Source organism: Fimicolochytrium jonesii (assembly GCF_025526975.1).
Source record: "Fimicolochytrium jonesii strain JEL569 chromosome Unknown EV422scaffold_23, whole genome shotgun sequence".
Taxonomy (NCBI): domain Eukaryota; kingdom Fungi; phylum Chytridiomycota; class Chytridiomycetes; order Spizellomycetales; family Powellomycetaceae; genus Fimicolochytrium; species Fimicolochytrium jonesii.
The window spans coordinates 338,318-364,719 of NW_026515690.1; the positions used below are offsets into that span (position 1 = coordinate 338,318).

Genomic DNA, 26,402 nt, shown 5'->3' on the forward strand with positions numbered 1-26,402 from the left:
CTTCCGGCGCATCCTACAGTGAGCATCGACGACTACAAAATGGACGACCGCGAGCGACCCCACAGCGACGACCGGGAACACATCCCCGTCGACGACCGAGCTGACCGCCCACCCCGATCTGCTGAAGAAAGGGACAGGGCGAGATCGCGTTCCCCGGCTGCAAGGTCGCCCAACCGTGGTGGTTCTCCTCGCCGTGGTGGTTCCCCGCCCCCGCGCAGCTACGACGATAGGAGGGATGACGGTAGAAGGGAACGTTCCGACCGGTGAGTTTGGTTTGCGACAGGGGCCGGAGCGGAGCGAGAAACGACAGCGAATGGTCGTGGATCTAACGCGAGCAAACCGAACCTCTGTTTTCAACTATGCCATTAACTTTTGTGTGCAACGAAGTCGATTTCTTGAAATTTGTGCTTACTCTTTTATATCCTTTCCTTTCTGCAGTGGTGACGACGGTGAAGTCAACCCCGGCAGTAACCTTTACGTTGCCAATCTCAGTCTGCGCACACGTGAGAGGGACCTTGAGAAGCTTTTCCAAGAGTACGGCAAGGTAATTTTGAATTCAATCATGGTCGTTGACGGCAAACGTTCCATGTATTCATTACGTATGTCCGAATATCTCGTTGTAGGTCTCCAAGACCGAAGTCATGTACGACCCTCACAGCAAGGAATCCCGCGGTTTCGCTTTTGTCTGTTTTGCCAACGCTCAGGATGCCGACAACGCTCGTGCCGCTTTGAGCGGGAAGGTCGAGCTCGACGGAAAAGTGATCACTGTCGAATTGGTAATATTTCGCTAAAACCGCCATGTGCGATTCTTTCGACTTCACCGTTCTTACGGATACCCTCATCGCATTCGCAGGCCAAGCGTGGTAGCGCCCGGACCCCTACCCCAGGCCGTTACTACGGACCTCCCTACCGACGTGAGTGTATGTGCAATCCCCCTGCCGAGCACAGGGCCATTGCGCGAACCAGTCTTCTGTGAACACAGAACAATCTTTCTCCTGCGTTCTTCATGCTTACCTCTCTCTCCTACTTTTCCAGACGACGACAGGGACCGCCGTGGCGGAGGTGACAGGTACAGGTCCGACCGCTACGACGACCGTCGAGGAGGAGGCGACCGATTCCGCTCCGATAGGTACGACGACCGTCGCCGCGACCGCTACGACGACCGCGGTGCCGACCGATACAGGTCCGACCGCTACGACGACCGGCGCGACCGGGACCGCCGCTACTAAGCGCGTCAGTGTTCCGAGGTCTAGATCGCCAGCCCGTTCTCAGCCCTTCAGACCCTTCCACCCTGGTCCTATCAACTGGCGTCTGCTTGACCCCATCTCCTCTACCTTTTTATGTACAAAATCCGTTGTGTCTTGTAAAAAGGGCTCGCCCAACCCGCCCTCCCGACTGTTAAAAACCGGTGCTCAGTGTTTGGTCCTCTCTCCGACATGTGTTCGTCGTCGTAATCGTTCTCGGCCCAGTACCTACTACTTCTACTACTACTACACAACCGTTACCACAATATTTACCTATGGGCGGCGCTCTACACAACCAGTTCGCATCAGTTCAGTTCAGCTCAGTTTCAGCAGTTCAGTGCAGTTCGGTTTCAGTGCGTGGGGAAATTGAGGGACCAGTCAGCGTCCGCCTCAGCTTCGGCTTCGGCTTCGGATTCATCCGCTCAGTTCGACTATCAGTCATCTCAGCGCCCAGCTTCCACCTTAGCGCCAATTCTTACCTCAGCCCAGTCTCGCTGTTTTCCCTCCGGCGCTCCGCCTTGCAGTTCAGTTTATCAGCCCCGATATTCATCTTATTTCATCATCAGCCCGCAGCCGCATCGAAAAACGGCTCGAAGGTCTCTGATGACAAGCATCGTAGTTCCTCGCGAAACGGAGGATTTGCAGCACATATGCCACACAAGGAAGGCTTGGTATGTACCGAAGAAAACTTTGACCCTTCTCACGCACTCTGTAGACTCCGTTAGATGGTATCGTCACAACGCCGGCACACACGTGGGGCGGACTTCTCCCCCAAATCAGTGTCGAAAGTCTCGGCGTCGCAGACATTCGGGCATATTCTCGCCTCGGAACCGGCGTTTGCTCTCCGGGTGGGTGATCAATGTAGGACTTGATATGCAAGTGGTCTACTGAACGGATAATCTACAGCGGTCTCTCGATGCCGTACCCGATGCAAATATGCGCGCTTGAACGTCACATCCGCCGCCTAAGGATCCGAAGAATGCGTTGCTTTCGTTTTCCAGCTTCTACGTCAAGTTGGAACACCGCCGGATGAGCTGTGCTCCGTGCTTAGCCGCGGCGGATGGGTAGGTTACTTTTGCTGCAATTGGCTACGGTACCCGTCTGCGAGGAGTCGGAGCCAACCACTCCCGTCGGACATGTATATCTACTTCTCCATGCGTTTTCGCTCTTCTTTCTTGGATGTATGTCTTGTCTGAATATGATATGCATTGAACAGCCCCACTGCTACACACACGGATTCAATGACCTTCTTTGGATATGATAGATTGTGATATATCCGCAGGTTGCAGACCCGACATACCCGTTGATGCATCCGGGACATATGCGATTCCCTAACGCAGGTTGTTATTGTGTGAACTTGATAAGCGGCAATAGCCGACACAGGTTGACAGAAATGGAGTCCGAAGTCGCAGAACGGTGAGTACCGATCAGCCCCACCAAGAGCGGTGTTTCGGTCCACCTCGTTCAAGAGGGCGCTCTCTCCTTGCAGATTGATCCCATCTTTGGAACAAAGCGATATACTGAGATCATCTCAGATGTATGAACAGCACAAAAACACCCGGAAACCAAAAATCCAGCTCGGTCCAACAAAGGGGCCCCGAGAACAAAACCTCACAGGCCCATCTCCCTGACTTCACCAACCACCCCGCAAACTACCCACCCATCACCCCAGAACACCCTCCCCCTCCCTCCCCGTCCTCTCCTTCGTCTTCTCTCCCGCCTCCCCACCCTTCTCCTCCCCCTGCGTAGACCGCGGCGTCGCCTTCTCCCCACCGCCCCCGGCAGCGGTGGTGTACGCGGCGCCACCGACGAGGCTGGGCAACGAGTTGGCGGGCGTGACCTGCACCCGTTTGGTGGAGAGGATGGTGGGGGTGATTGTGATGCGTGCGGGGGCGGTCGTCGTCGTCGTCGTGTCGGCCGTGGGTTGGTGGGGTGCAGCAGCGTTCCGACTGGCACCCGAGTCGGCGGTGCGATCGGAGTAGTCGACCAACGCCATGGCGGCAGCCTGCACGCCCTCCAGCGAGTTCCGCGCTTTCTGCAGACTCGTGCGGTGGTCCGGCTTGGTCGCGCTGACAGCCTGCGGCGTGTCCGGCGCGGGTGTTTTGGGCGCGGGGATGGAGGGGATGGAGGGGCGGTTTTGGAGGGGTGGTGGGGCGGGTTTGGTGGTGATTGCGGGTGCGGGTGGGGTGGACGGCGCCTGGGTGGGCGGTTTGGGCGGGGTGCGGCGGGGTGGGGGGATTGCGGGGGTGAATGTCGATGAGGGCGGTTGGGGTGGGGTCGATGTTGGGGGTGCGGCGGCAGCTGCCGGTGCAGGTACGGGTGCAGGTACAGGCCCGGGCGATTTCCTTCCAACCGCTGGTTTTCCCACCTCCACCGCACTGCCAGCCGCCGCCTTAGTCGTCGCGCTAACCGTATCAAACAACGCAAACATCTCATCCGCGAACGACGACGAAGTGATGTTCGGCGTGTTGGGCACCGTTTCCGCGTTCGGGGAGGACAACAGCTGCAATGTGTGCCCCTTCTGTGTCCGAGTCTGCGCGGCGGCGGTGGTGGTGGTGGTGGTGGTGGTGGCGGCCGGTTTCCCGTGCGATTTCCCAGACGGTGCCGGCGGCGCAGGACTCCCCGGCGCCGACGCAATATTCACCAACGCCGGGTACAACGGGCCCAGATCAAACAACCCCTCACCCGCACCCGCATTGTTAGCAGCCCCGGGAGCGGTGGTGGTGAGGTACGACAAAGGCGCCGGCATCAACTCCTGCGACGTCGCCGGGTGCAAATGCGTCTTCGCCACCCCAGCACTCCCCGCGATCTCCCCACCAGCCCCCTCCGGCGCTATAAACGGCGGCAAATTGGTAACATGCTGTGCGAAGAACTCCCGTCCAGCTTTGATATCCGCCTCCCGATCCAGCACAGCCGTGGTCGCGTCCCACGGGTTACGCAGGATGTGTTTGGCGGGATCGGTGGGGTCTGGAATCGGGAGGGTGAAAGCTGGCTCGTTCTCCTTGTTCTTTTTCGAAGCAGTCTTGCCGGAGGGGCTGGTCTTTGCGGGCGGCGTGGGTTTGGCTGGCCCGTTGATGATTTCGAGGACCATGGGTTGCTTGGTGGAGTCGTCGTCGACGGGGTCGGAGAGGGATTGGCGGGAGTTCCATTCGGCGAGCATGGCGCGGGAGATGGATAGTGGTTGGTCGCCGGCGGGTTGGGGCGGGGAGGTGTTGGAGGCGCTGTTGCGGTTTTCGTGGTCGTTATCGTCGTTGTTGGCGGTTGACTATGGAAACCAGTAAGTGAACGACAGAGTTAGTTGATTTGGTGTCAAGGTTGGTTGGGAGAACCCGACGAGCAGCTTGAATCAGGCACCGCCCATCGTTGAGTTGTTTCCCCGACAATCGCCCCCACCCGGACCTAGTCTCCGAATCATTTCCCCCAACCCAAGAATCGCCCTTGACCTCCATCTACACCCAAGAGGACCGTAACTTACCTGCCGAGAAGCAGCCATCTCAGCAGCCGGCGAGCGCGGCGGGGCGTCGGGCAGCATCGATTTGGTTTTCGCGTGCTCCATTCCACCGTTTGTGCCTGACCTCAAGACGTTGGATGCGCTGAGGCGTGCGTAGTAGGATGTTGAAGATACCAAGGCACGAGTTTCTATGAAGTGGGAAAGCTGTGGGTGAATCTGCTGTGGCGGTTTTGAGGGCTGAAGTTGTGTTTTAGGGCCCAGGCGAAGAGCGTCAAGAGTCGCGGCGCGCTGATATAAGCTCTTTCGACAGCGCGTCCCATCCTCAACTGACAGGTACAGGTAAACAAACACACGCTTATTGCCTGAACTTAGTATGGTGTATCACCGGGTAGTGTGAACAATTGATGGATGGTGCTGATGAAGGGATGACTTAAGAATTACAGTTGATATTGACCCCAGCAACATCTGACACCCAACAACATCTGCTCCCTCACCATCACGTTCGATGCCTACGCAGCGCTGAGCGGGGTCTACCTCTGGCGTGCCCAAAGGTCTCGAAGCCCTGCCGGGTTCCTGATCTCCCACGCCACGGTCTCCACGTTGCACCTCATGGACTGCAACCTCACGGAGTCCACCGCGGGGCTTCTGGCGAGGATATGTCGCGAGGCGGGGGGTATGAGGGTGCTTTGTGCGGATCATAACCCGTTGGGGGAGGAGGGGGTTTGGGTGGTTTTTGAGGGGATTAGGGAGGGTGGACGGGACGGCCAGGGGTTGGTGGGGGTGAGTTTTAACTATTGTGAGGCTGGGGCTGGGGCGGCAGAGATGGTGGGGGAGGTACTGGGGGGTGTAAGGGGTTGATGTGAGTACTCGTCTCGAGGGAGGTGGGGTGGACCATTGAATGAGGTAGGGGATCTAACGAACGGGGCCGCTTCTCAACCCCAATTTCGTTGTTCATGTAGAGACCTCAACCTCGAAGGCAACCTCCTCAGCGACGCCGGCCACCTCGCCCTTGCCCACGCAACACGACGCTGAACTCACTCAGCCCTCACCACCATCCAGATCATCAACCGCGATATCTCGCTTCCGCTGCCCACCTTCACCAGCAGCACCCGCCCGCGGTGCTCCAACTCTGTCACCAGCCCTGCCCCCCGCTACCCACACCCACCTCCCCGCCCAACCCCGCTGTCAACCCTCACAACCGCCCTGGCCACCCAAAACACAACCCTACCCTTCCTCGATTTCCACGGCAAACCACATCGGCACCCCCGGCGACCTCCTTGTTCTCCACATGCTCACATCGCGGAAAGCGCTCGTGGGGCAGAAGCAGGTGGAGGGGTTGGTGGAGGGGTGAGCGGATGAGCGAGGAGGTGTTTGAGGGGGTGTGGGAGTGTGATGAGGCGATGATGGGGAGTGGGGGGAAGAAGGGGAAGAAGGGGAAGAAGAAGTGGGTGGGGTGCAGTGATGGGGTGATTTTGTTTTGTAGCTGTAGCTGGGAGCTTTTTCCGTAGACTTTTGGGGTAGACGGGGAGTGGGTTGGTTTCGCTTTGCTGAGGGTAATGTACTGTATTTATGGGATGATCTTGGGAGGGAACAGAAACAGGATCCGAAATAGAACAGAGATTGATTGACAGTGCGATCGATTGATAGATTGCTACCATGTCCATCCACCGGCATCCTCGAATTTTTCCGATTTCCCCAGAAGCAGCTACCGATCCCTACATACACATCCCTACAAATCTACCTCGACCCTGCAGTTCACCCTCACTCTACTCCTTCTTGAGCGCCTTCCTCCTCGCCGCAAGCTTGGTGGTGACGTTGATGTAGGTGCCGAACACGAAGCCAACGAGATTGAAGAAGGGCATCCACAGCTCTTGTCGGACGTATTTGAGGGCGAAGATTTGGACGGCTGGGAAGACGATCCTGTAAAAGATCCGAAGAGTGTTAACGGGATGATAAATAAAAATCATGCGCGCGGATGAAAACAAAAGAATGCTACGAAAGCATCGCTGCGAGGTTCGTAGTGTCGGCAGAAGATCCGAACGCTCGCCGACAATCCCTGCCCGCTTCGCTCGCGAATGCGTTCGCTCTGGCCTCACCACAAATCACCCCCTCCTTCAACATCCCCATACTCACCAAGTCAACTTCAAAACACTAACCAACCTCCCCCTAACCGTCCCCACAACGCCCCTAACCCCCGCGCCCGCAATCCCAGCCATGGCCGCCAAATAGACCGCGCTCTGAATCGGGGCAATCACCAGATTCCCAAACAACAACTTCCCCACCGCCGCTCCCGTCCCCGTGCGGTTATGAAACACCTTCTCCATCCATTTGTACAGGACGTGGCCGAGGGGGCCCGCGACGAGGCCTCCGTACGCGGCCATGGCGGCTGCTTTGCGGTATGCGAGGGCGCGATCATGGGTGGTGTTGGCGGAGGGGCTGGGGGAGATGGAGGAGGCGGCGAGCTCTTGGAGGGCGTTGAGGGTTGCGGCGGTGCCGGATTTGGTGAGGATGGGGTGTTCGGCGAGGGCGACCAGGTAGTAGATCCACAGGGTGCGGGGGAAGGAGGCGATGGGGGGGTGGGGCATTTTCGTGACGGGTGTCATCTTGCAGGTGCGTTGTTGGGGGTTGAGTGCAGGACGGTTGGCGGGTGAGGGTAGATGCAGCCCTACTTTTATCCCGTTGCCGATGGGGGGTGAATGAAGTGACGGTGGGTGGGGAGACGAGCAACCCGCCGTGACACCATCCGCAAGAAGTACTGTATGACTGTCCCTCTCGAGTCTTCATAGCGCCGCTTGGCCGCTTTTCCCGCGAGGTTGTCACACAACGACCCGCAGTGTTCATCACACCACTGCCCTTCCAGGCAAGTTCCAGCATATCATATGCAGACGTCCGACAGACGAGAGAGCAAGACAAAAGGGGCAATGCGCTATACATTTCACATTCATTCACATCACAGAAAATGAGAGCATCACGGAGGGAGACAGAACCCGTTCAAACAAAGAAGAACACCCCACGCCCGTATCCCGCTCTCTATAAGTACAATCCCTCGGGCGTGCCCTTGGTCTTGCGGTACAGCACCTTCTCCTTGGCCTTGCGCAGATCGTCCGCGACTACGCGCATGCGCCGTTTGCGGAGGGCAAGGAGACCGGCTTCCGTGCAGATGGCCTGTGGATATCAAAGAGTTACGTGAGCAATGAAATCGATAGAAAATGATACAGAGGGGGGGGCGACGATCCTACCTTGATATCAGGCCCACTCAAGTCATCCTTCGCCATCACAAACTCCTCCAAATCCCACATCATCCCTCCCCCAACGTCATCCGACTCGTATGAATCCCAGGCCTCATCAACGCCGGGTCCAGGCTTCTCGATCTTGTTCGTGGCCATGATGACTTTGACATCCCCGCGGGAATCAAACCCATCCGGTTGGTTGAGGGAGTTGCAACATGGTGCGTTGGATGTCGACACGAATCCGTCCGTAAACGCAAACGCGAGTGTTCTAAACACGAGGAAACCACAAGCGTCCTCAACACGCGCTGACTGTGCAAACCCACGTGCATTCAACCGACATAAACGCGCCACGTGGGCGCACGCTTCCCCCTGCTACGTCACGCGCCCAGGAGTCCAAACCCCCCCCCCCCCCCCCCTTCCCAAACGTCAATCACAAACCCTCGTGACAAGCCAGCAGCCATGACAATCCTTGCACAACATCCATCAGCTGGGCGCGTATTAAAGAAAGAACGAGATGATCCCAAGGAAACCCCTGCAGGACACGAGTAGCGTTAACCTTGCCATATGAACGGACCCCCCCATCACCCATCACGAGGGGCGCATTGTCTCAACACTATGGTCACAACGTTTATACTCAAGTTGTGTTGGTGTCACGCACCTCTTCCAAAGTAAATATGGCGGTGATGAGGGTTACAAGCCTTGTTCAGCGCTATGGGTCGCCAATCCCAATCGTTACCCTGTTCCTTCTCTCAGGCTGCTGCCCCAAATATGTGTTGTGCGTGCGTATGGAGTCGTTTTGGGCGGCATATATGATATCCCCCCCGTCAAGCAACGTTAAGAGAAAGTCCATCGGGAAAAGTCTAACCCGGCACCCCTACAATCCTGTCGCCCCCATAACAGCGTTTTCTTCTCTCTCGCCTTCACGCATTTGGTATAACGAGACAGGAGAGCATAGCATACAATCGAAGCAGAAGAATACATCACAGGCAGCAATACACTTTTTCTCTTGTCCCCCACCGCACGTCCATTCCAGTCAGCCCCGGCGCAGCCCGCCCCTCCCAGGTTCTTGAAGAGAAAGCTTAGATCTGTACGATTTTTTTCGCTCGAGATCCCAGCGCAGGACGTTGGCTATACTACGTACGCACCCGGGACGAAACGGGGGGAAACGGAACGGGGGCAGGATCTGGATGCGGGAGCTGCACACAGCATAGTTAGATTCTACACAAAAACAGCATCAAGGGAACGTTGCAATAACATCCCATAGCACCCCCCACCCCCCAACACGAATGGCAGCCCAACCCTTCTGGTCGTCCGTCCTCCGCGTCACCCGTCTCGGTGGGGGGAGCAGCACGGCCACCACCACCACCACCACTACCAACACCGCGGGGACCCGGCCTGCGACATCCACCTCCATGGCATCGTCATCATCCTCATCGAGTAAACAATCGCCTCGATCCGCCGGATTGGTCGCGGCGGCGGCTGCGAAGGGGGCGGGGAAGACCCAGGCCGGGGGGAGTGCGTTGGCAGCTGAACCGGCGTCGGGGGATGATGTCAATGGAGGTGGGAATGGAAACGTTGGCGTGAATGGGACCACCACCACCAGCACCACCACCCCACCCCGCCGCGCAACGCCGCTAGCAGCCCCCGCGCGCAAGATGGGTCTCGGGGTGATCGAGACCGACGAAGGCGACCTGACGCGGCTCGGGCGGGCGTTGAAGAAGAGCGTGCAGGCGGTGGCAAGGGGGGGTGCGGGTAGCAGCAGCAGCAGCAGCGGTGGCAGTCCGACCAACGCAGCCGATTCGGACGATGCGTTGGTTGTGGATGATGTGTTTGGGGGTTACGCCGCCGCGGGGGCTGCTGAACCCGCCGAGTTCACCGCCGATGCCAAACCGGGGTCGTCGCCCGTGACGGCTATCAAGACCACGACACCGCCATCAAGCACCCCCTCGTTGACCTCCCTCCTCTCCTCCTCGCCCTCGCAAATACAAAGTCCCTCCACGCCAACCTCACACCCCTACCAGCTCCTCCGCCGCCACAATGGCACCTCCCCGACATCCCCGGCTTCCATGAGCAGCTGCAGTTTCGGGAACAGCGTGACCTCCTCCTCGTCGACGGGGCTATGCCGACGCCGCGTCTCGTTTGCGCCCAACCCGGCGGCGGTTGTGATTGAGTTTGACCAGACGGCGCCGGCTACGCGGTGTTTGGGGAGGGTCGAGAGGGCGGGGAGTGGGTCTGTGGGTCCCACTGCATCTCCAACAACGGTGGGGGAAACCACACCCAAGCTTGTGAGTGAGGGGTCGGATCTGACCCTGGGCGGTGCAGCTGCGTTCGACGGCGGGGTCTTACCTCCCTCCCCGCCAAAAGAAGGGTCGCGACACGCCCCACCGGGTCCGATCACCACAGCCGTCGAGATCGGATCCAAACCCGGCTGGACAAACACATCGGGAGCCTCACTACTACCCAGCCCCTCCTCATTGGACAACTCCACCGACTCCGCACACTCCCTCTCCCCGACCCCGACCACCATCTTCGACAGCAGCCCGGACGGGTCCACCGCTGTCCTCTCAGACACAGACGCCGACACGCCCGTCCTGACGTTAACAGAACACGCGGCCCACGAAGCGCACGACCTCGCCCTCGCCACCAAAATCCGTGCCAAACAGGTCCGTGCGCTCCAAGCCGCGCGCGAATTGACCGCGGCGGCCGCGTTGCGGGAGCACGAGGCGCGGTTGAGGGAGGCGGCGGCGAAGAGTGGGGGGACGGGGAGGAGGAGGGGGAGCTGGGCGACGGCGATGATGAGTGCGGGGATGGGGCCGGTTTTCCCTTTTTAGTGCTGCGGAGGGGAGGGGAGGGGAGGGGAGGGGAGGGGAGGGGAGGGAGGGGTATACCCCGCGTCGGGCCTGAATGCACATTGCACGTTTGTGTGGGAATGGGGCGTCCAGGCCCGACCCGATACCTTCGTAGGAGGGTTTCTGTTTGCTGTCTCTTTCTTTTGTGGAAGCCATGGCCCTCGTCGATAGGATGGGGAGGCGAGATGCATCGTTCTTTTGCGGTCTCACTTTTTTTTCTTGTATCTTGCTTTCGTTCAATGATATCAATTTTGGCGCATGTCTTTCTGTTGCGTCTGGCGCTTTTCTGTAGACATCGAGATGGATGTCTCGAACGCGAGGGGGAGCTGTCAATTCGCCATTGACGGGGGGAATTACCACGTGACCTGCGAATACAACTCGATGATCCGCCCCGCCCGACTGACCACCGACTGACGCACTGCCCTCCCTAACGAGAAGGAAGGGGGAACCCATTACAGAAACGCATTTCTTATAGCAAGAGAGCAAGGGACCCCTGAGGACGGACGACCACTTCAGCTCCTCCTAGCGTACGCCGCCGGACGTCCAGAACGCTAGCCTACTCGCCACCTCACACTGACAACTCTCCCCACCCCACAAACTCACGACCGGGAAAGCCTCGCGTGGCCTCGACGACGACAACAATAGACTATTCCTGGACAGTCAATACAGTACTGGTCTCTTCAAGACACATTCCCAGGTCATTAGCCCCTCCCAACCCCCTCTCTGACTCGAAAGGGAACGGGGAGGACGGGCACTGAGAGATTGGAGATTTTACTTCACTATCTGCAAACGAGAATCCCTCGTAGAATACGGAACCATGTTCCGGACACGACAGATTGCACCCGCAGCCGAGCATGTCACACTAAAAGTAGATAGTTTGCGCCCTGGGTGCGCAGAGTTGGTGGATCGGAAAGTTCTGCTCAAAGTCAACGGAGAGGCTGACCAAAATGCTTTGAAACGACGCAATACTCGAGACAGCGCCATATCGATCTCATCTTTCCATGCGCCTCAGCCACAAAGGCAGATCCCAGCGGATTTGGCAGGGAGCGGACCTCCCTCGTCGGTTGGGCGAACGTCCCTCCAAATGGACTCGGAAGACCCGAATCAGGACGACAAGACGATAGTGCGACGCCCTTCCCTCTCCGAAAACCCCTCGAATTTTGCTCCAGACACTTCCAATTCACCTATACCCGACCCTAGCACATCACCCTCAACGCCCGCAAACTCACCGCCCGGGACCGATCCCGAACCAACAGACCGCGACCACGAAGTCATCCGCGGACCGTGGAAGAAAGGCAACATGCAGAACGCATGGAATGCATTAAGCGACGACGATGTCTACGCATCGCTGAACGACTGGCGGGATCCCGCTGAAGCTGCTGACGGTGAGCCAAACAGCACCTTCAGCATGCAGACCGTGAATCCCCGCACGCGGCGATGGGGCCGGACACCTCGGGTCGGGCCGTTATCCTCAGCGAGGTCGAAATTCAGGAGGAGTCCGTTCAGAAGAGCATGTCTGATCGCCACCTTTGGCCTGATGGTTGTGTTGACGGCGGTGGTGGTGGTTATCGTCACTATCAAGCAGAACAAAAAGGACACCTTTGATCCGAACGCTGGACCGAGAGGACAGCTGCCGTCGGCCCCGCCGGGGCCACCATTACCGGTCATAAACCTACTAGGAAACCGCACAAACCCGGATATGTTCCCAAACACCGTCTACTTCGGCGCCAGCATCGACTGGTCCCAAGAAGACCCGCAAAGCTTCAACGCAGCCCTAGGTCGTAACGCGGCCATTATCGACGGCTACTACAACATCGGCGGGACCCTCGAACTAGCCAACATAGTCAACTCCTCCGGCTTCATCCACCCCGTCTCCGACTACTTCAACTGGACCGCGGGCCTGGTCGGCGGAACAGGCGCCATTATGGGCATGACCGTGATGCCCTACCAAGGCCTCGCAAACGTCTCGCTGGACGCCATCACCCAACTCGGGCTTAAATGCGCAGAGATCAACCAGGTCGGCATCCCCATTATGCTCCGCTTCGCGCCCGAGATGAACGGGAACTGGTACCCGTGGGGTCAGAGCCCTTCTTTGTACAAGCGCGTGTTTCAGCAGATTGCTACTATCGTGCGAAATGCGACCAACCAGACGGTTATGGCGTCGCCGAATGTGACGCAGGCGAGGACCGCGATGGTGTGGTCGCCGGTTCCGGGGTTGGGTTACCCGTTTGTGAATGGCAATGATAGGAATTTCACGTTTACGCCGCTAAGGAATACGACGAGGTGGGCGGAGTTGGATACCAATAATGATACCAGGGTGGATGAAAAGGTATGTGTTTGCGGATTGACATGAGGGAACTTCTGATCATCGAGTAGAAATTGACTTACTCTCTTGCATTTCAGGACGACCCGTACCTTCCATACTACCCTGGAGACGAGTTCGTAGACTGGATAGGCGTCACCGCCCTCTTCAACACCAGCCTCGGCGGCAGTGCCAGCATTACCAGCTCAAGGTCCCCCTCCGCCTCATCCGACATCTCAATCATAGTCCCACCAGGCTCGCGCAACGCAACCCTCGCCACAAACACAACCCTCATCACACTCCCATCCAACAACACCTCCTCCAACAACACCCTCACCCTCCCAACCCTCTCCCCCCGCTACAACGTCATCCCCCCTACGGGCAACACAACCGTAAACGCAACAGGTTTCTCCGTCGAACAGATCCTCCGCGGCGGCAAATTCTCCATCTACCGGTTCGCCGAGCGCCGCGAGAAACCGTTTGTTATTGGCGAGACGGGTATCGGGTATCTGAGCGGCGGCAGAGAGGTAGGAGCGGAGAAGGGACCGACGGAGCTGGATGTCAAGAGCGCGTGGTGGGCGCAGCTGTTCAACAAAACGTTCTTGGACCGCCATCCGCTTGTGAGGGCGGTGGTTTGGTATGATTATGTGCTGAGTGTGCCTGTTACGGTGTATTCTCCTACTGGAGGACAACAACAACAATCGAATGGCACGACATCGGCCACCACCGACCCGCAACCCACGGGAATGACACCCAACGTCACAACAAACGCAACGAACACGACAACAACAAACCAAACCACCCTCTCCCCCTGGGCAGCACACGCCAGGATCCACACATACACCCTCGACTACTCCCTCTCCCGCTCGGACACCCTCATGCGAGCGTTCACAAACTTCACGGATTCAACCCTGCCCCGCGGTCTGCTGGTGTTTGCGAACGAAAGCAGCCCCGTGTTTGCCAACACCAGTGCGTTGGGACTGACCGTCAAGGGCCCCCCGACGACGCCTTCCACGGGGACCATGATTGGCAGCGGGGCGAGGTTGGGCGGGCGGAACGGCACGAATACACGGAATAACACGGCGAGACCGACGGGAGGGGGATCACCCCCACCACCACCACCACCCCCGCCGCAGCGACCGCAAACGCAGGTCATCAACCCAGCGGCCGCGCAACCGAACGTGAACGCGGCGGACGCGGCGGTGGCGATTGCTCATGCGATTGCGGCGGCGAATGCGGCCGCTTCGTCGATCATGGCCGCGGGCCCCGTGACTGCTACGAGCGGGTGAGATGTGCTGGGCTAGATTGGCCGGTATCTCTGACGGCCACCCTTTCAGGGCGATCGGACCCACCCGGTTTTGCTCCTCATCCCATCCCCCCAAAAAAACGGCGTGGAAATACCTTCACTTACCCCCTCCCGCCCCCTTTCTCGGTCGCAATCACGGCGTTCCCCCCTGTTTTTTGCAACCCCACCCCGTATTCGTCCGTCGTCTACATTATGTATACAGAATCCAAGTTCGCTGTTCACCCCATGTAGTTAAGAGTCACGCGCCCCGCAGTAACCCCCCCCCCCCCCCATTTTTGTACCGTTTTTGTATGTATACATAAGAATGTCGTGTATTTTCTTGTCGCAGTGTCAAAACTCTGTGGAAACAGTCGCTTTGAAAATGTTTGGGGGCGTCACGATTCTGGTCACATATCATATCGCGGGTTGCGTGATTGCACCCGTAAGTGCAACAGCGCATTCATCCGCCATCTACCCCGCATTCATTCACATTTTCCACATACAACAGGATACCATTTGAAGGAGAGAGACAGGCCACCGTCTGGTGATCCGCAGGGGGGGCACGCTCGTAGGCAGTGAGTGTCCACTGCAGGACATAACGTATTTACACCTCCCTCCTCCTGCGCAAACTCCGCCACACCGCCGGCGTCCCAGTCTTCCGGAGCCCGTCAAGCCTCGCGAGCGCGGTCTGGAGTTCGAGCTCGACTTCGCGCCATTTGAGGCGTTCCCAGTCTTCGTGGAGCGGGCATTTGCCTGTGTGGGTGCACAGGGGTGGTGGGGGTTGATCGTGTTGGGGCGACGGGTCGGCGGGGGATGTAGGCATATCGGATGGGTGGTGAGAAAGGGAGGGTGGGTGGCTGGGGCCGGAGACGAGCGCCTCGTGTTGTTTATCTGCGGAGGGAATGGCTTCACTCCCGTTCTTGTCCGGACCGTCGTGCGACGTGCCCTCCACGAGTGGCTTATCCGGTGCAACGATGTCCATTGGGTCGGTTTCCGACGGAGACGTCTGCGCGTGCACGACCTTGTCTTCCGCAGAACTCCGCGCAACAATCTGTAGTGAATCTGAGGATGGCTGAAGCGTAGCGTCCCCATTGCCCAATGCCACGTCATGTCCCGATATGGGTTGATGTGCGTCTGCGCTCACCACATGGGACGGTAGGTTCATTTTGCCCGCTTCCTCTGCCAAAGCAGTTCCGTCCACCGCCATACCATCACCTTCACGTTCCCGTTCGCTTGCCGGCGTCTGATGTGCTGGCAGGTCACCTGTGACAGACCGGCTTCCATCATCACACTCGACCGGTTGGGCCGCCACGCACTTTGTGGAGATGACTCCATTCGCGACGGAGGGTGATGGTCGATGAATGGCGATGGCATCTCCTTCGTGTGCGTCGCCATCCTGAGATTTCTCTTTATCGGCGCCAGACCTAATGCTGGATTCGGCGCTGGTATCAATGAGCATTGCGTCGCTAGCGTCACCATTACTATGTTGTACGATTTCAGCACGAAACGGGCGAGATTTTGCTGATTCCGGCGTATCGATATCTCTGGCACGATCCGGGGCCACCGCACGGTGATCTTGACCCTGCACCTCTGACACCCGTACTTCATCCAGCGGAGCTTCCCCATCGTGCCCATTCACCATCGAAGGTTTCTCCTTCCAACTATCGTCCGTCTTCACCTTGCTCCACTCCTCATCGCAACCCTCATCCCCATGATCCGGTTCATCCACGACCCACTCGGCCACGATCCGCGCATCAAATCCACAGATCCTGTCTTCCGGTGCCACCGTGATATTATACGTGCCAGCTTGCCCCCCGCCTTCGTGGTCCACTTGCCCATCATCCCCCTTGTGCATGTCCTCCTCACTCACACCGTTCAAGGCCAGGCACGCCGCGATCGCCTCTCGGATCCTCCGCCGCCGGAGTTCCAGAGCATGAACCCAGCGTTTGACGCTAGCCTTTTCGCTTTGCAATTTGTCCAGTTTTGCTCGATCGATGACTTCGGCGGCTTGCACGGCTTGCCAGGTGGAGAGACGGGCAAACATGTTGGCGTTGATGGTTTCCTCGGTTGGTGGCGGCCGGGGCCGGGTGGGGATTTGAATGGTGTTGCGGATGGCTTTTGCGGCACGACGGCCGCAGGTGGAGGAGCAGTACCGTCGTGGCAGATTCTCAAATTTGGATGCGAGGGGTAGCGGCGCATCGTCTCCTGCCCCGTTTGGTACATCCGCCAAAGGGTCCTCAACCTCTACTTCCGCCCAACCGTCGCACCCATCCGCTCGGCACATGAGTTTCCACGAACTTCTCTCGCCCTTCGCAAAGCAGGCGCTGCACACCCACTTCGCGTATGCATCAGCCGTAGGTGCATCCGGCACACCGACGCACCGTCCATGGAACCACACGTCGCATCCCTCACACCCAATGCAGAACTCGTTCTCCCTCGCGCCAACCCCTGTAGTAGGCTCACCGCATGCGCAAGTTGGCATGGTGCTTTTCGTCGAGCGGGGTTGTGCCACTCCCGCCCGCCCGTTCAGTGGTGTCGCCAGGCCGTCCGGAGACGCTCGGCTGCTCCTGCCTCGCGAGTCGGACTTTCTGCCATTTCCGTCGATACCCACATCGCGGGCCTTTTCTGCCCGCCCAATTCCTTTCGACATTGCGGCATAGTCGATTCGCTTTCGCTTGCGAGCCCACATTTGCAGGTCGTCGGTGGCATAGAGCATCTCGGGCTTGAAATCGTCGGGCATCGCCTTTTCGGTGGACACCGAGGCTTTTCGTGGCTGTTTCGGTCGTTTCGCAGACTTGGCTTCTGAGACCTTTCTTTTTTTTGGAGCACACGATTTGGAAGGCAATTTGCAGTCTGCGGCTTTCTCATACTCATGCCGGGCCGGAGCAGCAGACACTTCGGAGTATTTCGGGCGTCCCCCAAACACATCAAAAGCGTTCTCTTTCTCCTTCGTCAGAGCCTCCTCATCCGTATCCCCAGCTGCATCGACATCGTTTCCCACATCCGACATCCGGTGGAGTGGAGTAGAATTTCCGGTAATGTCCACGTCGCTATCATTGTCTGACGCTGATTCCATACGAGCATCGTCGTCCATCGCAATATCATCGGATTCCACCGCTGGCAGGTTGTTGCCGACGACAGAGGAGAACGTATCTGCCGCAAAGGAGGACGCATCACTAGAACTAATCTCAGCTTGCAGCCTGGCGTACAGATTCGGTGGATCTTTCTCGTGTGGGTGGTAAACCGCTTTCCCCTCCCCCCGATTTTGCCCTCCAAACTGCTTGCTTCGAGAGTGGGTCACGTCGTATCTGTGATCGCCGCTCCGAGATCGTTCACCTTCGCCGCTGTAGTAAGAGTGCTCCGAAGTTGTCCTACTTTGATTTGCGTAGGACGAGTGCTGTGCAGGCGGCTGATAGCGCTCTGGTGCACTCGGTGTACTTTGCGCGTTCCGCGCAGAAACTACGGCTGCGCAAGCGCTTGACCATATAGACGTATCCGACGTTGGTATAGAATGTGGCCGGGGCGGTATATACCCATTCTGCGAACTACCTTGATGGAAGGCTCCAGCATCCGAATGGTGTTGTGGGCCCGCCCGGTTATGGATGCCTTCATTTGACCGCGAGGGTGGCCGTGGAGGGCCATATGGTGGATAAGGTTCCGGTATTTGAGTGGGATATTGATATGAATTCGTCAGTGGGGGTGGGGGATGGGGTTGAGGGGGATAAGTAGGGACTTCGTAGGAAGAGTTGCGGCTATGAGGGTGGGCTGGTATTGGTGGCTGATGCTGAGGGTATACAGGCGGAAACGCGTACTGCGATCCACCATATTGAGCGTTGGGATATGGCGCATGCGGTGAGGGCTGTGAGGGCTGGTTGTAATTTGCTTGCTGGGTCAGAGAAAGGAGGACAAAACGAAAGAATAAGCGCTGCCCTTCGACGACCGTCCGGAGTTTTCCGAAGTAACTGCTCACCCTGCTCACCTACCTCACCGGCAACCCAGCTTTGCCTAGGATCTGGGGGTGCTCCTATTGGTCCATGTTGCTGCGGCGGTCCCGTGGCCTGATTATGCTGATATGGATATCCCGATTGACCTTGGTTCAATCCCAAGTGGGGAGCAATGGGGTGTGGAGGTGGGGCCCGATATGGTTGTTGTTGGCGATAGTCATATTTCTGAGCGTGGACATTGGGATGGGGAGGACGCTGCTGCTGCTGCTGCTGCTGATACTGATGCTCGTGATGGTGACGTCCTTGCTGGTACTGCGGTGCCTGCTGGTGAGGTTGATAAGCCTGCTGATGTTGGTGCTGGTGGTGAGGGTAATGGTGCTGCTGCTGCTGTAGATGGTATGGGCGATCCTGTGGGTGTTGCGGCGGGAGCGGATAGCTGCTAGTCATTGGAGCTTTCCTTTTCCTGCGAGGCTGTCTGTTCTGGGGGTATCCTGGCCTGCCTCCTCGTCGTAGCCTGTGTGTTATGGGAGAGATCCTGCGAATGTCGGCAGGGAACCGGGAAGGGATCAGCGCGAGGCTTTTTCGTGTCCGAAGGCAACTCTCTAATCGCAGCATTCGCACACTGACAGACAGACGCTTCAGATTCAGGTCGTCCTGCTACCGAGCTGACGGGCATTGTGCATAGCTATAGACTACCTAGACTTCTTGTGTGAGTCAATATTGCAATAGTGGAAACATGCTGGGTTCGGGACGACGGAAGCTCGGGGCATTCCTTTGCCACCGCTGCGGTAGCAGGTTACTCGTCCCTCGCCCTTTCCATAGCCCTGCTAGCAATAGCCGCCGAGTCTTCTCTCAGCGGGACTCACTTCTCCGGAAAGATGTCCCGCCATCCATATCTATCCTTCCACGGTCTTTTCCATATCAGCCCATAAGAGGCGTTGCAACCTCACCTACCGACCCTCTGCCACCACCAGCAGCTACAGGCACCGACGCATCCATAACGAGCGACGACCAGAGGACTGTAACAGGGCTACTCGAACGAATAGGTGGGCGGCGAGACTGGGCGCAGCTCAGCAAGGAACGGGAGGAGCTTCAGCAGAAGGTGCAGTCCAACACGCTCTGGGAGGACAACGCCAACGAGGCGATAGCCTACCAAAAGCGGCTTTCCAAACTAGACGACCAACTGAACGAGTACAATGGGTTTCGCGAAAAGGAGGCGGAGATCGCAGAGCTGCTGTCACTAGCCCAGGAAGAGAACGACGCCGGGCTTTTAGAAGAAGTCGGCGCCGAGCTGACTAGCTTACGAGCCAATCTGGAAGCATACTCCCTTCGCCTGATGATGTGCGAAGAGGCGGACGAAGCCGGCTGCTTCATCGAACTCCGCGCGGGGGCAGGGGGCGCCGAAGCGTGTGATTGGGTTTCGATGCTGTCGCGGATGTATCAGCGCTGGGCGGATACGTCGTCGCCCACAGGAACCCGGCAGGAATTCGAATGCCGGCTTATCGACGAAGTGAAGGGGGAGATTGCAGGCAACAAGTCGGTCGTGCTGCAGATCGTGGGGAGCTATGCGTACGGGTGGTGCAAGCATGAAGCTGGCGTTCACAGATTTGTGCGGATAAGCCCTTTCGACTCGACGAATCGACGACATACTTCGTTTGTGTCGGTCAACGTCTTTCCGTCAAGCGGTGGGGGTGGCGAAGAGAGCAGTGCCAAAAATATTGAGCTCAACCCTGGGGATATGAAGGTTGAAACCATGCGGGCGCAGGGTGCTGGAGGCCAGCATGTCAATACCACCGACAGCGCTGTGCGGATCACGCATTTGCCCACTGGAATCGTCGTTGCGGTATGTGGTGCACCACTTCTTTTGACTCCGACACGTTCACATTCTGAGATCCTCCATCTTGCCTTCCCTACCTCAGTGCCAAAGTCAACGATCCCAACACCAAAACAAAGCCGTCGCACTCGACATGCTCCGCGCAAAACTCTACGAGCGGGAGCTACGCGCAAAGTAAGTCCCTTGCTTCCTCCTCACCCTATCTCTCACTACCACTCCCTGATCTGATCCCCCTTACCCATCCAGAGAACAAGCCAAAGCCGACCAACACGCCGAACTCACCGACGCAGCATGGGGCTCCCAGATCCGCTCATACGTCCTGCACCCGTACAAGATGATCAAAGACTTGCGCACGGGGTATGAGCGGCGGGATGTCGATCGGGTGCTGGATGGGGATGTTGATTCGTAAGTTTAACCTTCCTTGTACGGCGGTTATATGGGCGATGTCCCTGATACTGATGCATGATTTTGATGCTGAAATAGGTTCATGGAACAGGCCTTGCTTCAATTGGGCAAGAAATGAGGATAGAGGCGGGTCAATATTCTGCCCAATGGACGTGGACGCAGACTCCGGGTCAGGAAGCCGGTTGGTCTTCACCATTCACATGAAGGAGCGACATGCCTTATAGTCCACTCCCCGGTCACCCCATACCACTGCGGAGAAAAAGCGACCTTGGGCCGTCGTCTCCTGGAAAGCTTGCGATCTGGGCATGCGCCAGTAGGCGTATGAGGACGTTGCGAAATATCGTCTTTACATTGGGTTGTGCCCGTCTTCCAAACCCGTCGAGGACATTGGATCAGGAGCGTTGTAGAAGACCGGTGGGTAGAATAGCGTTAGATAGATTGGGTGTGCGGAGGAGCTGGGTTTTAGAGGTAAAGTATCGTTTCCTAGACTGTTTTGGTGGGTTAGGAGGTATTTTCGAACCCCAATATCGATCTGAAGAGCGTTTATTTCGATGCTGCACCACTTTATGAGCGCGAATCTGTCTCAACGCGGTTGCTGCATTGCACGGCGATGGCGTTTATTCGGCACAAGACCTAAACCGAGAACAAAAGCCTTCAATATAGTGGGTTTCACCCCCACATTCACATTCACACGCCATCTCGGTCCCCCACAAACAGCCTGAAGAGACATTTCAACACGGAAAAAGACTCTGCACATTTTATCTCGTTTCTTGCATGGTATGCACAAAGCGGTTTTCTACATGCATAAGCAGCATCAAACAAGTAACAGCGCAGCTGTATCCCAAACCCTACAAAACGACGCCATTCCGGAGTGGAAAGCGCGCTGATATAGGGGATCCCGCGATAACCGGCCGGGAGAACGACCGCGAGAAAATAAAACCAAACCTTTCCCAAAGTGGGGAGGAGCTCAAGCTCAACCCTCATGTTTGACATGCGGGGATCCAGAGCGGCGAGCTGATCCGGAGGCACTCCCGCGACGATGATCGTCGTACCGACGCGGGGCGGGGGAGCGGGATCGGTCGCGGGAGTCGGAGCGGTACTTTGAGCGGGACGAGTTGGAGTAACGGCCGCTGTCGCCGCCGCGACGGGGAGAGCGGTCGCGGGATCGGCTGCGGCTGCGGGTGCGGGACCGGCGACGACGACGGGGAGAGCTGGTAATAGATGGAGCAACGTCAATGCGGGCTCGTGATAGATGGTGGAGGCCCATCGAAAGACTGCTTGAATACATACCGGTCGTTCGGCCTGTAGCTGTCACCGGGAGATCGACGGCTATATTCCACCGAGAGAAGGGAAGCGAGGTCAGAGTGATGAGTGCAACGCATTCCTCACTTGAAGAGAACCGAGGTTCCTTGAAAACTTGGGCAAGAGACTTGTGCTTTGAGGGCTTGAGTCTTGGCTTATCCAGATCCTTACCGGGGCCTATCGTTGTTCCGAGGACCGCGTCCACGCATTTCTCCGGGTGCTAATTTGAGTGAGTAATTGAGCACCAGTCAGTTTTGTTGAAAACATTTCCAGGGACGACTTGCGAGAAAAGCATACTCTTTCGTCGTCCAGCAGCCCATTCGACCGTCAGAGTTCGTCCACTAATAGTGATGTACTCAATCTTCGTGAACGCAATGTTCGCTTGTTCCTGATCAGCAAACCTGTTTTTTTTGGCCGATCGCGCAGTGTGAATAGACCTTGCATGGATTTCAATCACGGTCTTGGACAGAGCGATTCGTACTGGATGTAGGCAAAACCGCGGCTTTTCCCGGTGTAGTAGTCCACGGGCAGGTAGCAGTCAATGACATCGCCATAGGCCTGTGAAATATAGGGTGAGTTTCGGAACGACTCGATTTAGGCAAATCATATGAAAAGCTTACCTTGAAAGCCTGGATCAAATCTTCAGATCTGCAGAAAGCGATTCGAAGCCGGCAGTCAGCTCATGTTCACCAAACTAATCGCATGAGTATCTTCCCATCCCTCCATACCTCGTCCCATCAGCAAGGCCACGAACGAAGAGGGAGCGAACTTCGTCGTCGCCACCACCACCACCCCCACCGTTCCTTCCGCGACCACCGCGACCGTTACGATCACCTCCATCCCTTCTGTCGTCACTACGGTCCCGTCCACCACGCTCTCGCCCCCTGCCCCTGTCACCATCTCGTTCCCGTCCGGGACTCCTTTCCCGCTCACGCTCGCCGCTGCGGTCCCTGCGTCTGCTGTCGCCATCCCGGAGCTGCTCGTCCTCCGTGTGCTCGTTCGCGTCGTTGGACATTCTGAGAAGATTAGAGAGCGCCTCCGCGAAAGCTATTCAATTCCAATATGCCTTAAGTAGAGCAAGGTATGGAGACTGCTCCGGCTGTGATGGTGGATCAGAGCTCCCTTCTCCCAAAGCCAAATCACCGTCCTAGGTCTTCGCACTCGGACGATGCGACGATTTCCAAGCGGATGAACAGTCACGTGAGGGCGGATTAAGTTTCGACGCGGGTCATGTGACTTCATGTGCCTGAGTCGCTTCTTCGCATATTCCCTTGCCTCGGGCTTTCGCCCTTTTTTTTCCCAACGTCTTTGCCTTGCTGCTACAGTGCATTGACAGTTCTCCCACCAACCCGCAGGCCTTGTCGTATACTTTGGACGTATTTAAGGGACCTGTACATAGAAGCGGACGAGAACAAGGTCTCGCACGAAATATAATAAGCGGCAGGCAGGCAGGCAGGCAGGAGTTATGAGCGTCGATACCGCCGAAGAGGGCACTGGCCGGCCCTTCCGGATCCACAGGTGTAAAGCTGTGAAGTACAACCCCGCCGGTGTGGTCAGCTTGTCCGTGGTGCCAGAAACAGTTCCGTCCAACTCGCAGGGCGGCCGAATCAGTCGAAAGGACAACCTCGTCGCTTGTGCGAGGACTAATGGGGATATCGAACTGTGGAACCCAAGAGGGAAAGGGTGGTTCTTGGAGAGGGTATGTCAAATGATGAAGTAGTTCATGAGCTCTTTCAGAGAACTCTTTGTTATTTTAACACAATCTCGGAACTCTGCAGACCATTCCAGGATCGAAATCATCACCGATAGAAGCAGTTGTGTGGGTCCACCAAAACAACGCCGTCGACGACTCGGACTTTGACACCCCCGAGGAACGGAAAGCATACCTAAAGTCCTTGAGGCAAGCTCAGCCACGACTCATATCGGCCGGACTCGATGGTCGGATAGTAGAATGGGATACCACCACGTTGAAGCCTCACCGCGTAGCAGAAGTGGGTGGTGGTGCGATCTGGTGTGCGGCGCCCAACACGTCTCACACCCGCCTAGCTGTTGGATGCGAGGACGGGCATGTGCGGGTTCTCGACATTAGCGATGACCAGCTCGTATTGCACCGACTGCTTGAGAAAAGCCCGACGAGGATCATGTCCATCGCATGGCACCCTAACGGCCAGTTCCTCGTTGCGGGTGGGGCAGATAGCAGTATTCGCAAGATCGATGTAAAAACGGGGAGGACGGTGCAGAGAATGACGACAGCCACGGTACCCGGGGAGGAAACGATCGTTTGGGACCTGAAAGTTCTAAAGGATGGAACTGTTGTCACTGGAGACTCCATGGGCCACGTGACATACTGGGACTGGCAATCGGGAACTGCTTCAAATTCGACCCGTGCTCATGAAGCAGATGTGTTGTGCCTGGCTGTCAACAAGGCAGGCACTAAAGTATGGTCTTCCGGTGTGGACCGGAGAGTGGTGCAGTTCTCGCTGGTAGACTCATCCACGCAGCCTTCGGGAGAACACAAGGAGAAGCGCAAGGGCAGCAAGAGCCACGATCACCGACCAGGCGCAAAGCACTGGATTCTATCCGGCGAGAAACGATACCATTCACACGACGTCCGCGCGCTGGCCCTCCTCGAAGGTCGACCGCACGACGCCCTCATCTCCGGTGGTCTTGACACCACTTTGATCGTGTCCAGCCCACTCACCGAGTTCCCCTTCCTGAAACAATACCGCATGGCGTCCTTTCCCCATCGACCAATCGTACAGATCACAAAGAGCGGATCGAAACTCATGCTGGCGCGGTTCCAGGATCACATCAAGGTCTGGCGGTTAGGCGAGGCGCTGGCGCCAGCGAAGGTGACTGCACAGCTGCCGACGTATGCGAAAGTGGATCATCAACGTCCAACCTACTTGTTTACAATCAAACCGAAATTCGCGACGAATCTCACTGCTGCCGCCATCTCAGAGGACGGGGAATGGGTGGCAGTGTCCGATATGAACTCTGTGAAACTCTTCCGGGTGGTGAAACCAGCCGGGAATGGGCAAGCGCGACAGGATGAATTCAAAATCAAGAGGGTAAAGGCATTCGAACTGAGGGTCAGCAATGTCATCAAGGGAGCACACAACTTTGTTTTCACGCCGGATTCGCTCCGTCTCATCGTGGCGGGAGCGGACTCTATCGTCTACGTCGTGGACCTCACGGCCGCGTCCGAAGATGTTTACAGTATAGTCAAGCAATTCGAAGCTCATAGGGGGGACGAGGGGAGTGACCACGGCGATGAAGACGCAATGGAGATCGAAGGCGTGGATAGCGCACCCGTCGCGGCGTCCAAAAAGCTAGTGACGAAAGGAGGGAGGGAAATGGTCGTCACGTTGTCTGTGAGTGGGGATGGGCAGTGGTTGGCGAGTGGGGATATGCTGAATCGGATCCACGTGTTCAATCTGGACTCGTTGAAGGTATGAAGGATGCAGTGTGGATGATAATGCGTATGCGCGAGAACACGACGACTAAAGCGCCATATCCTTGATTTTTCTCCAAAATAGCATCACGCCACTCTTCCTATTTTCTCAACGCTCCACACCACCCTCACCTTCCACCCCACCTCACCCACACTCATCACCACCACCGCATCGAACGAGTTCTACCTCTACGACTGCGAAGAGGCACGTCTAACGGACTGGTCCCGCGAGTACTCCCAGCGCCTCCCATTACGCTGGCTGAACCGTAAAGAAGTTGTGCTCGGCGTCGCGTTCGACCCGTTGCGGCCAGCGGGCATGATCCTATGGGCTGCCAACCACTTCACCTTCATCGATCTGGAGCAACCGCTCGGTCCGCGAGACGCGCTCATCAGCGCCGAGAAGCGGAGAAGGGTTTTGCAGAGGAAGGCGAGGAAGGCTGCTAAATGGGCGCGGATGAAGCGTGCTCAGCCGCAGGCTGATGAGCAGACCCATGTGAATGGGACAGTGGCTATGAACGGAACACCGGCGTCGATCAGACGGAAGGGCGTTAACGGCCAGCCTAACGGGCATCACGTCATTGACGCCGATGGCGCTATCGTTATCGATTCGAGCGACGACGAGGACCTCGAAGACGACACGGACCCGCTCGACGCACACGACCTCCTCCTCCACGCTGGCGAAACCAACGGCGTCTCCCATGCCGACACAGACGACGACGACGACATTGACGAAACGACACGGGCAGGTACCAAACGCCCACACACCGACGACGCCGACTCGGACGCCGAGCCGCCCTCCACGCCCGCCTCAAAACCAATACCACGCGGGCAACGCGTCAACGGCATCCTCAAAACGCCGACACCGGTAGACGCCGCCAAGTACAACACCACCCTGACCTTCTCCCCCGCGTTCAACATGGAGCACCGGTACGGACCCATCATGGGCCTGGCGTTTGTGTCGGAGCATGATCTGGCGGTTGTCGAGTTGCCGGCGTTGGCGGTTATGAATGGTGTTGCCGAAGGCGCGTTCCAGAAGCATACTTATGGAACGTAGGGGGGACTTGGGGGGCAAGGACGTGGAGTTGGAGCGGGGGAGGGCTTC

At 57.4% G+C, this 26,402-nt stretch overlaps 12 protein-coding genes across 12 annotated transcripts; 8 read left to right on the plus strand and 4 right to left on the minus strand.

Moving 5' to 3' along the window:
• Nucleotides 1–39: 39 nt before the first annotated feature.
• On the plus strand, nt 40–1,229 carry EV422DRAFT_569988 (uncharacterized protein; the record flags this gene model as incomplete). The annotated part of the gene is made up of 5 exons (XM_053072827.1): nt 40–263; nt 439–544; nt 624–776; nt 854–914; nt 1,036–1,229. The coding sequence occupies 5 exons, from the start codon at nt 40–42 to the stop codon at nt 1,227–1,229; spliced, it is 738 nt and encodes a 245-aa protein (XP_052923176.1).
• Nucleotides 1,230–3,383: 2,154 nt separating this feature from the next.
• On the plus strand, nt 3,384–4,949 carry EV422DRAFT_539059 (uncharacterized protein). Its single transcript, XM_053071028.1, has 2 exons — nt 3,384–4,509; nt 4,720–4,949. Exons 1-2 carry the CDS (start codon nt 3,701–3,703, stop codon nt 4,850–4,852), a joined length of 942 nt encoding a protein of 313 aa, XP_052923177.1. The 5' UTR covers nt 3,384–3,700; the 3' UTR covers nt 4,853–4,949.
• Nucleotides 4,950–6,146: 1,197 nt separating this feature from the next.
• Nucleotides 6,147–7,541, minus strand: EV422DRAFT_539061 (uncharacterized protein). Its single transcript, XM_053071029.1, has 2 exons — nt 6,829–7,541; nt 6,147–6,615 (listed from the first exon to the last, which is right to left on the minus strand). The coding sequence occupies exons 1-2, from the start codon at nt 7,296–7,298 to the stop codon at nt 6,462–6,464; spliced, it is 624 nt and encodes a 207-aa protein (XP_052923178.1). The 5' UTR covers nt 7,299–7,541; the 3' UTR covers nt 6,147–6,461.
• Nucleotides 7,542–7,555: 14 nt separating this feature from the next.
• On the minus strand, nt 7,556–8,317 carry EV422DRAFT_194414 (uncharacterized protein). The gene is made up of 2 exons (XM_053065233.1): nt 7,935–8,317; nt 7,556–7,860 (listed from the first exon to the last, which is right to left on the minus strand). Exons 1-2 carry the CDS (start codon nt 8,079–8,081, stop codon nt 7,726–7,728), a joined length of 282 nt encoding a protein of 93 aa, XP_052923179.1. The 5' UTR covers nt 8,082–8,317; the 3' UTR covers nt 7,556–7,725.
• Nucleotides 8,318–8,364: 47 nt separating this feature from the next.
• On the plus strand, nt 8,365–9,382 carry EV422DRAFT_539062 (uncharacterized protein). The gene is made up of 2 exons (XM_053071030.1): nt 8,365–8,457; nt 8,584–9,382. The coding sequence occupies exon 2, from the start codon at nt 8,600–8,602 to the stop codon at nt 8,993–8,995; it is 396 nt and encodes a 131-aa protein (XP_052923180.1). The 5' UTR covers nt 8,365–8,457; nt 8,584–8,599; the 3' UTR covers nt 8,996–9,382.
• On the plus strand, nt 9,383–10,771 carry EV422DRAFT_539063 (uncharacterized protein). The gene has a single exon (XM_053071031.1). It carries the CDS (start codon nt 9,581–9,583, stop codon nt 10,754–10,756), a length of 1,176 nt encoding a protein of 391 aa, XP_052923181.1. The 5' UTR covers nt 9,383–9,580; the 3' UTR covers nt 10,757–10,771.
• A 423-nt stretch (nt 10,772–11,194) lies between these two features.
• Nucleotides 11,195–14,646, plus strand: EV422DRAFT_194430 (uncharacterized protein). Its single transcript, XM_053065234.1, has 2 exons — nt 11,195–13,103; nt 13,178–14,646. Exons 1-2 carry the CDS (start codon nt 11,592–11,594, stop codon nt 14,363–14,365), a joined length of 2,700 nt encoding a protein of 899 aa, XP_052923182.1. The 5' UTR covers nt 11,195–11,591; the 3' UTR covers nt 14,366–14,646.
• Nucleotides 14,647–14,923: 277 nt separating this feature from the next.
• Nucleotides 14,924–17,846, minus strand: EV422DRAFT_602965 (uncharacterized protein; the record flags this gene model as incomplete). The annotated part of the gene is made up of 2 exons (XM_053073732.1): nt 14,924–17,669; nt 17,737–17,846. 2 exons carry the CDS (start codon nt 17,844–17,846, stop codon nt 14,966–14,968), a joined length of 2,814 nt encoding a protein of 937 aa, XP_052923183.1. The 3' UTR covers nt 14,924–14,965.
• Nucleotides 17,847–18,276: 430 nt separating this feature from the next.
• On the plus strand, nt 18,277–18,877 carry EV422DRAFT_194536 (uncharacterized protein). The gene has a single exon (XM_053065237.1). The coding sequence runs from the start codon at nt 18,396–18,398 to the stop codon at nt 18,696–18,698; it is 303 nt and encodes a 100-aa protein (XP_052923184.1). The 5' UTR covers nt 18,277–18,395; the 3' UTR covers nt 18,699–18,877.
• A 1-nt stretch (nt 18,878) lies between these two features.
• EV422DRAFT_194518 (uncharacterized protein) lies at nt 18,879–20,947 on the plus strand. Its single transcript, XM_053065236.1, has 4 exons — nt 18,879–20,148; nt 20,225–20,313; nt 20,386–20,544; nt 20,623–20,947. Exons 1-4 carry the CDS (start codon nt 19,042–19,044, stop codon nt 20,660–20,662), a joined length of 1,395 nt encoding a protein of 464 aa, XP_052923185.1. The 5' UTR covers nt 18,879–19,041; the 3' UTR covers nt 20,663–20,947.
• Nucleotides 20,948–21,409: 462 nt separating this feature from the next.
• On the minus strand, nt 21,410–23,007 carry EV422DRAFT_194436 (uncharacterized protein). The gene is made up of 7 exons (XM_053065235.1): nt 22,575–23,007; nt 22,467–22,494; nt 22,328–22,404; nt 22,144–22,247; nt 22,018–22,066; nt 21,835–21,873; nt 21,410–21,755 (listed from the first exon to the last, which is right to left on the minus strand). Exons 1-7 carry the CDS (start codon nt 22,859–22,861, stop codon nt 21,518–21,520), a joined length of 822 nt encoding a protein of 273 aa, XP_052923186.1. The 5' UTR covers nt 22,862–23,007; the 3' UTR covers nt 21,410–21,517.
• Nucleotides 23,008–23,311: 304 nt separating this feature from the next.
• Nucleotides 23,312–26,354, plus strand: EV422DRAFT_508422 (quinon protein alcohol dehydrogenase-like superfamily; the record flags this gene model as incomplete). Its single annotated transcript, XM_053068745.1, has 3 exons — nt 23,312–23,545; nt 23,625–25,298; nt 25,386–26,354. 3 exons carry the CDS (start codon nt 23,312–23,314, stop codon nt 26,352–26,354), a joined length of 2,877 nt encoding a protein of 958 aa, XP_052923187.1.
• Nucleotides 26,355–26,402: the final 48 nt, after the last annotated feature.

What these genes read in the sequence shown, in the direction of transcription:
- EV422DRAFT_194414 (XM_053065233.1), bottom strand. Translation starts at nt 8,081, where the DNA reads ATGGCCACGAACAAGATCGAGAAGCCTGGACCCGGCGTTGATGAGGCC. An exon ending in TGAGTGGGCCTGATATCAAG is followed by an intron (nt 7,861 to 7,934) that starts GTAGGATCGTCG and finishes TGATATCCACAG; the next exon opens with GCCATCTGCACGGAAGCCGG.
- EV422DRAFT_194436 (XM_053065235.1), bottom strand. Translation starts at nt 22,861, where the DNA reads ATGTCCAACGACGCGAACGAGCACACGGAGGACGAGCAGCTCCGGGAT. An exon ending in ATTTGATCCAGGCTTTCAAG is followed by an intron (nt 22,405 to 22,466) that starts GTAAGCTTTTCA and finishes TATATTTCACAG; the next exon opens with GCCTATGGCGATGTCATTGA. An exon ending in CGGAACAACGATAGGCCCCG is followed by an intron (nt 21,874 to 22,017) that starts GTAAGGATCTGG and finishes GGTGGAATATAG; the next exon opens with CCGTCGATCTCCCGGTGACA.
- EV422DRAFT_539059 (XM_053071028.1), top strand. Translation starts at nt 3,701, where the DNA reads ATGTTCGGCGTGTTGGGCACCGTTTCCGCGTTCGGGGAGGACAACAGC. An exon ending in TCGTCGTTGTTGGCGGTTGA is followed by an intron (nt 4,510 to 4,719) that starts CTATGGAAACCA and finishes ACCGTAACTTAC; the next exon opens with CTGCCGAGAAGCAGCCATCT.
- EV422DRAFT_539063 (XM_053071031.1), top strand. Translation starts at nt 9,581, where the DNA reads ATGGGTCTCGGGGTGATCGAGACCGACGAAGGCGACCTGACGCGGCTC.
- EV422DRAFT_539062 (XM_053071030.1), top strand. Translation starts at nt 8,600, where the DNA reads ATGGCGGTGATGAGGGTTACAAGCCTTGTTCAGCGCTATGGGTCGCCA.
- EV422DRAFT_194536 (XM_053065237.1), top strand. Translation starts at nt 18,396, where the DNA reads ATGTTGCTGCGGCGGTCCCGTGGCCTGATTATGCTGATATGGATATCC.
- EV422DRAFT_539061 (XM_053071029.1), bottom strand. Translation starts at nt 7,298, where the DNA reads ATGACACCCGTCACGAAAATGCCCCACCCCCCCATCGCCTCCTTCCCC. An exon ending in AGTGTTTTGAAGTTGACTTG is followed by an intron (nt 6,616 to 6,828) that starts GTGAGTATGGGG and finishes GATCTTTTACAG; the next exon opens with GATCGTCTTCCCAGCCGTCC.
- EV422DRAFT_194518 (XM_053065236.1), top strand. Translation starts at nt 19,042, where the DNA reads ATGCTGGGTTCGGGACGACGGAAGCTCGGGGCATTCCTTTGCCACCGC. An exon ending in GAGCGGGAGCTACGCGCAAA is followed by an intron (nt 20,314 to 20,385) that starts GTAAGTCCCTTG and finishes TTACCCATCCAG; the next exon opens with AGAACAAGCCAAAGCCGACC. An exon ending in CTGGATGGGGATGTTGATTC is followed by an intron (nt 20,545 to 20,622) that starts GTAAGTTTAACC and finishes ATGCTGAAATAG; the next exon opens with GTTCATGGAACAGGCCTTGC.
- EV422DRAFT_194430 (XM_053065234.1), top strand. Translation starts at nt 11,592, where the DNA reads ATGTTCCGGACACGACAGATTGCACCCGCAGCCGAGCATGTCACACTA. An exon ending in ATACCAGGGTGGATGAAAAG is followed by an intron (nt 13,104 to 13,177) that starts GTATGTGTTTGC and finishes CTTGCATTTCAG; the next exon opens with GACGACCCGTACCTTCCATA.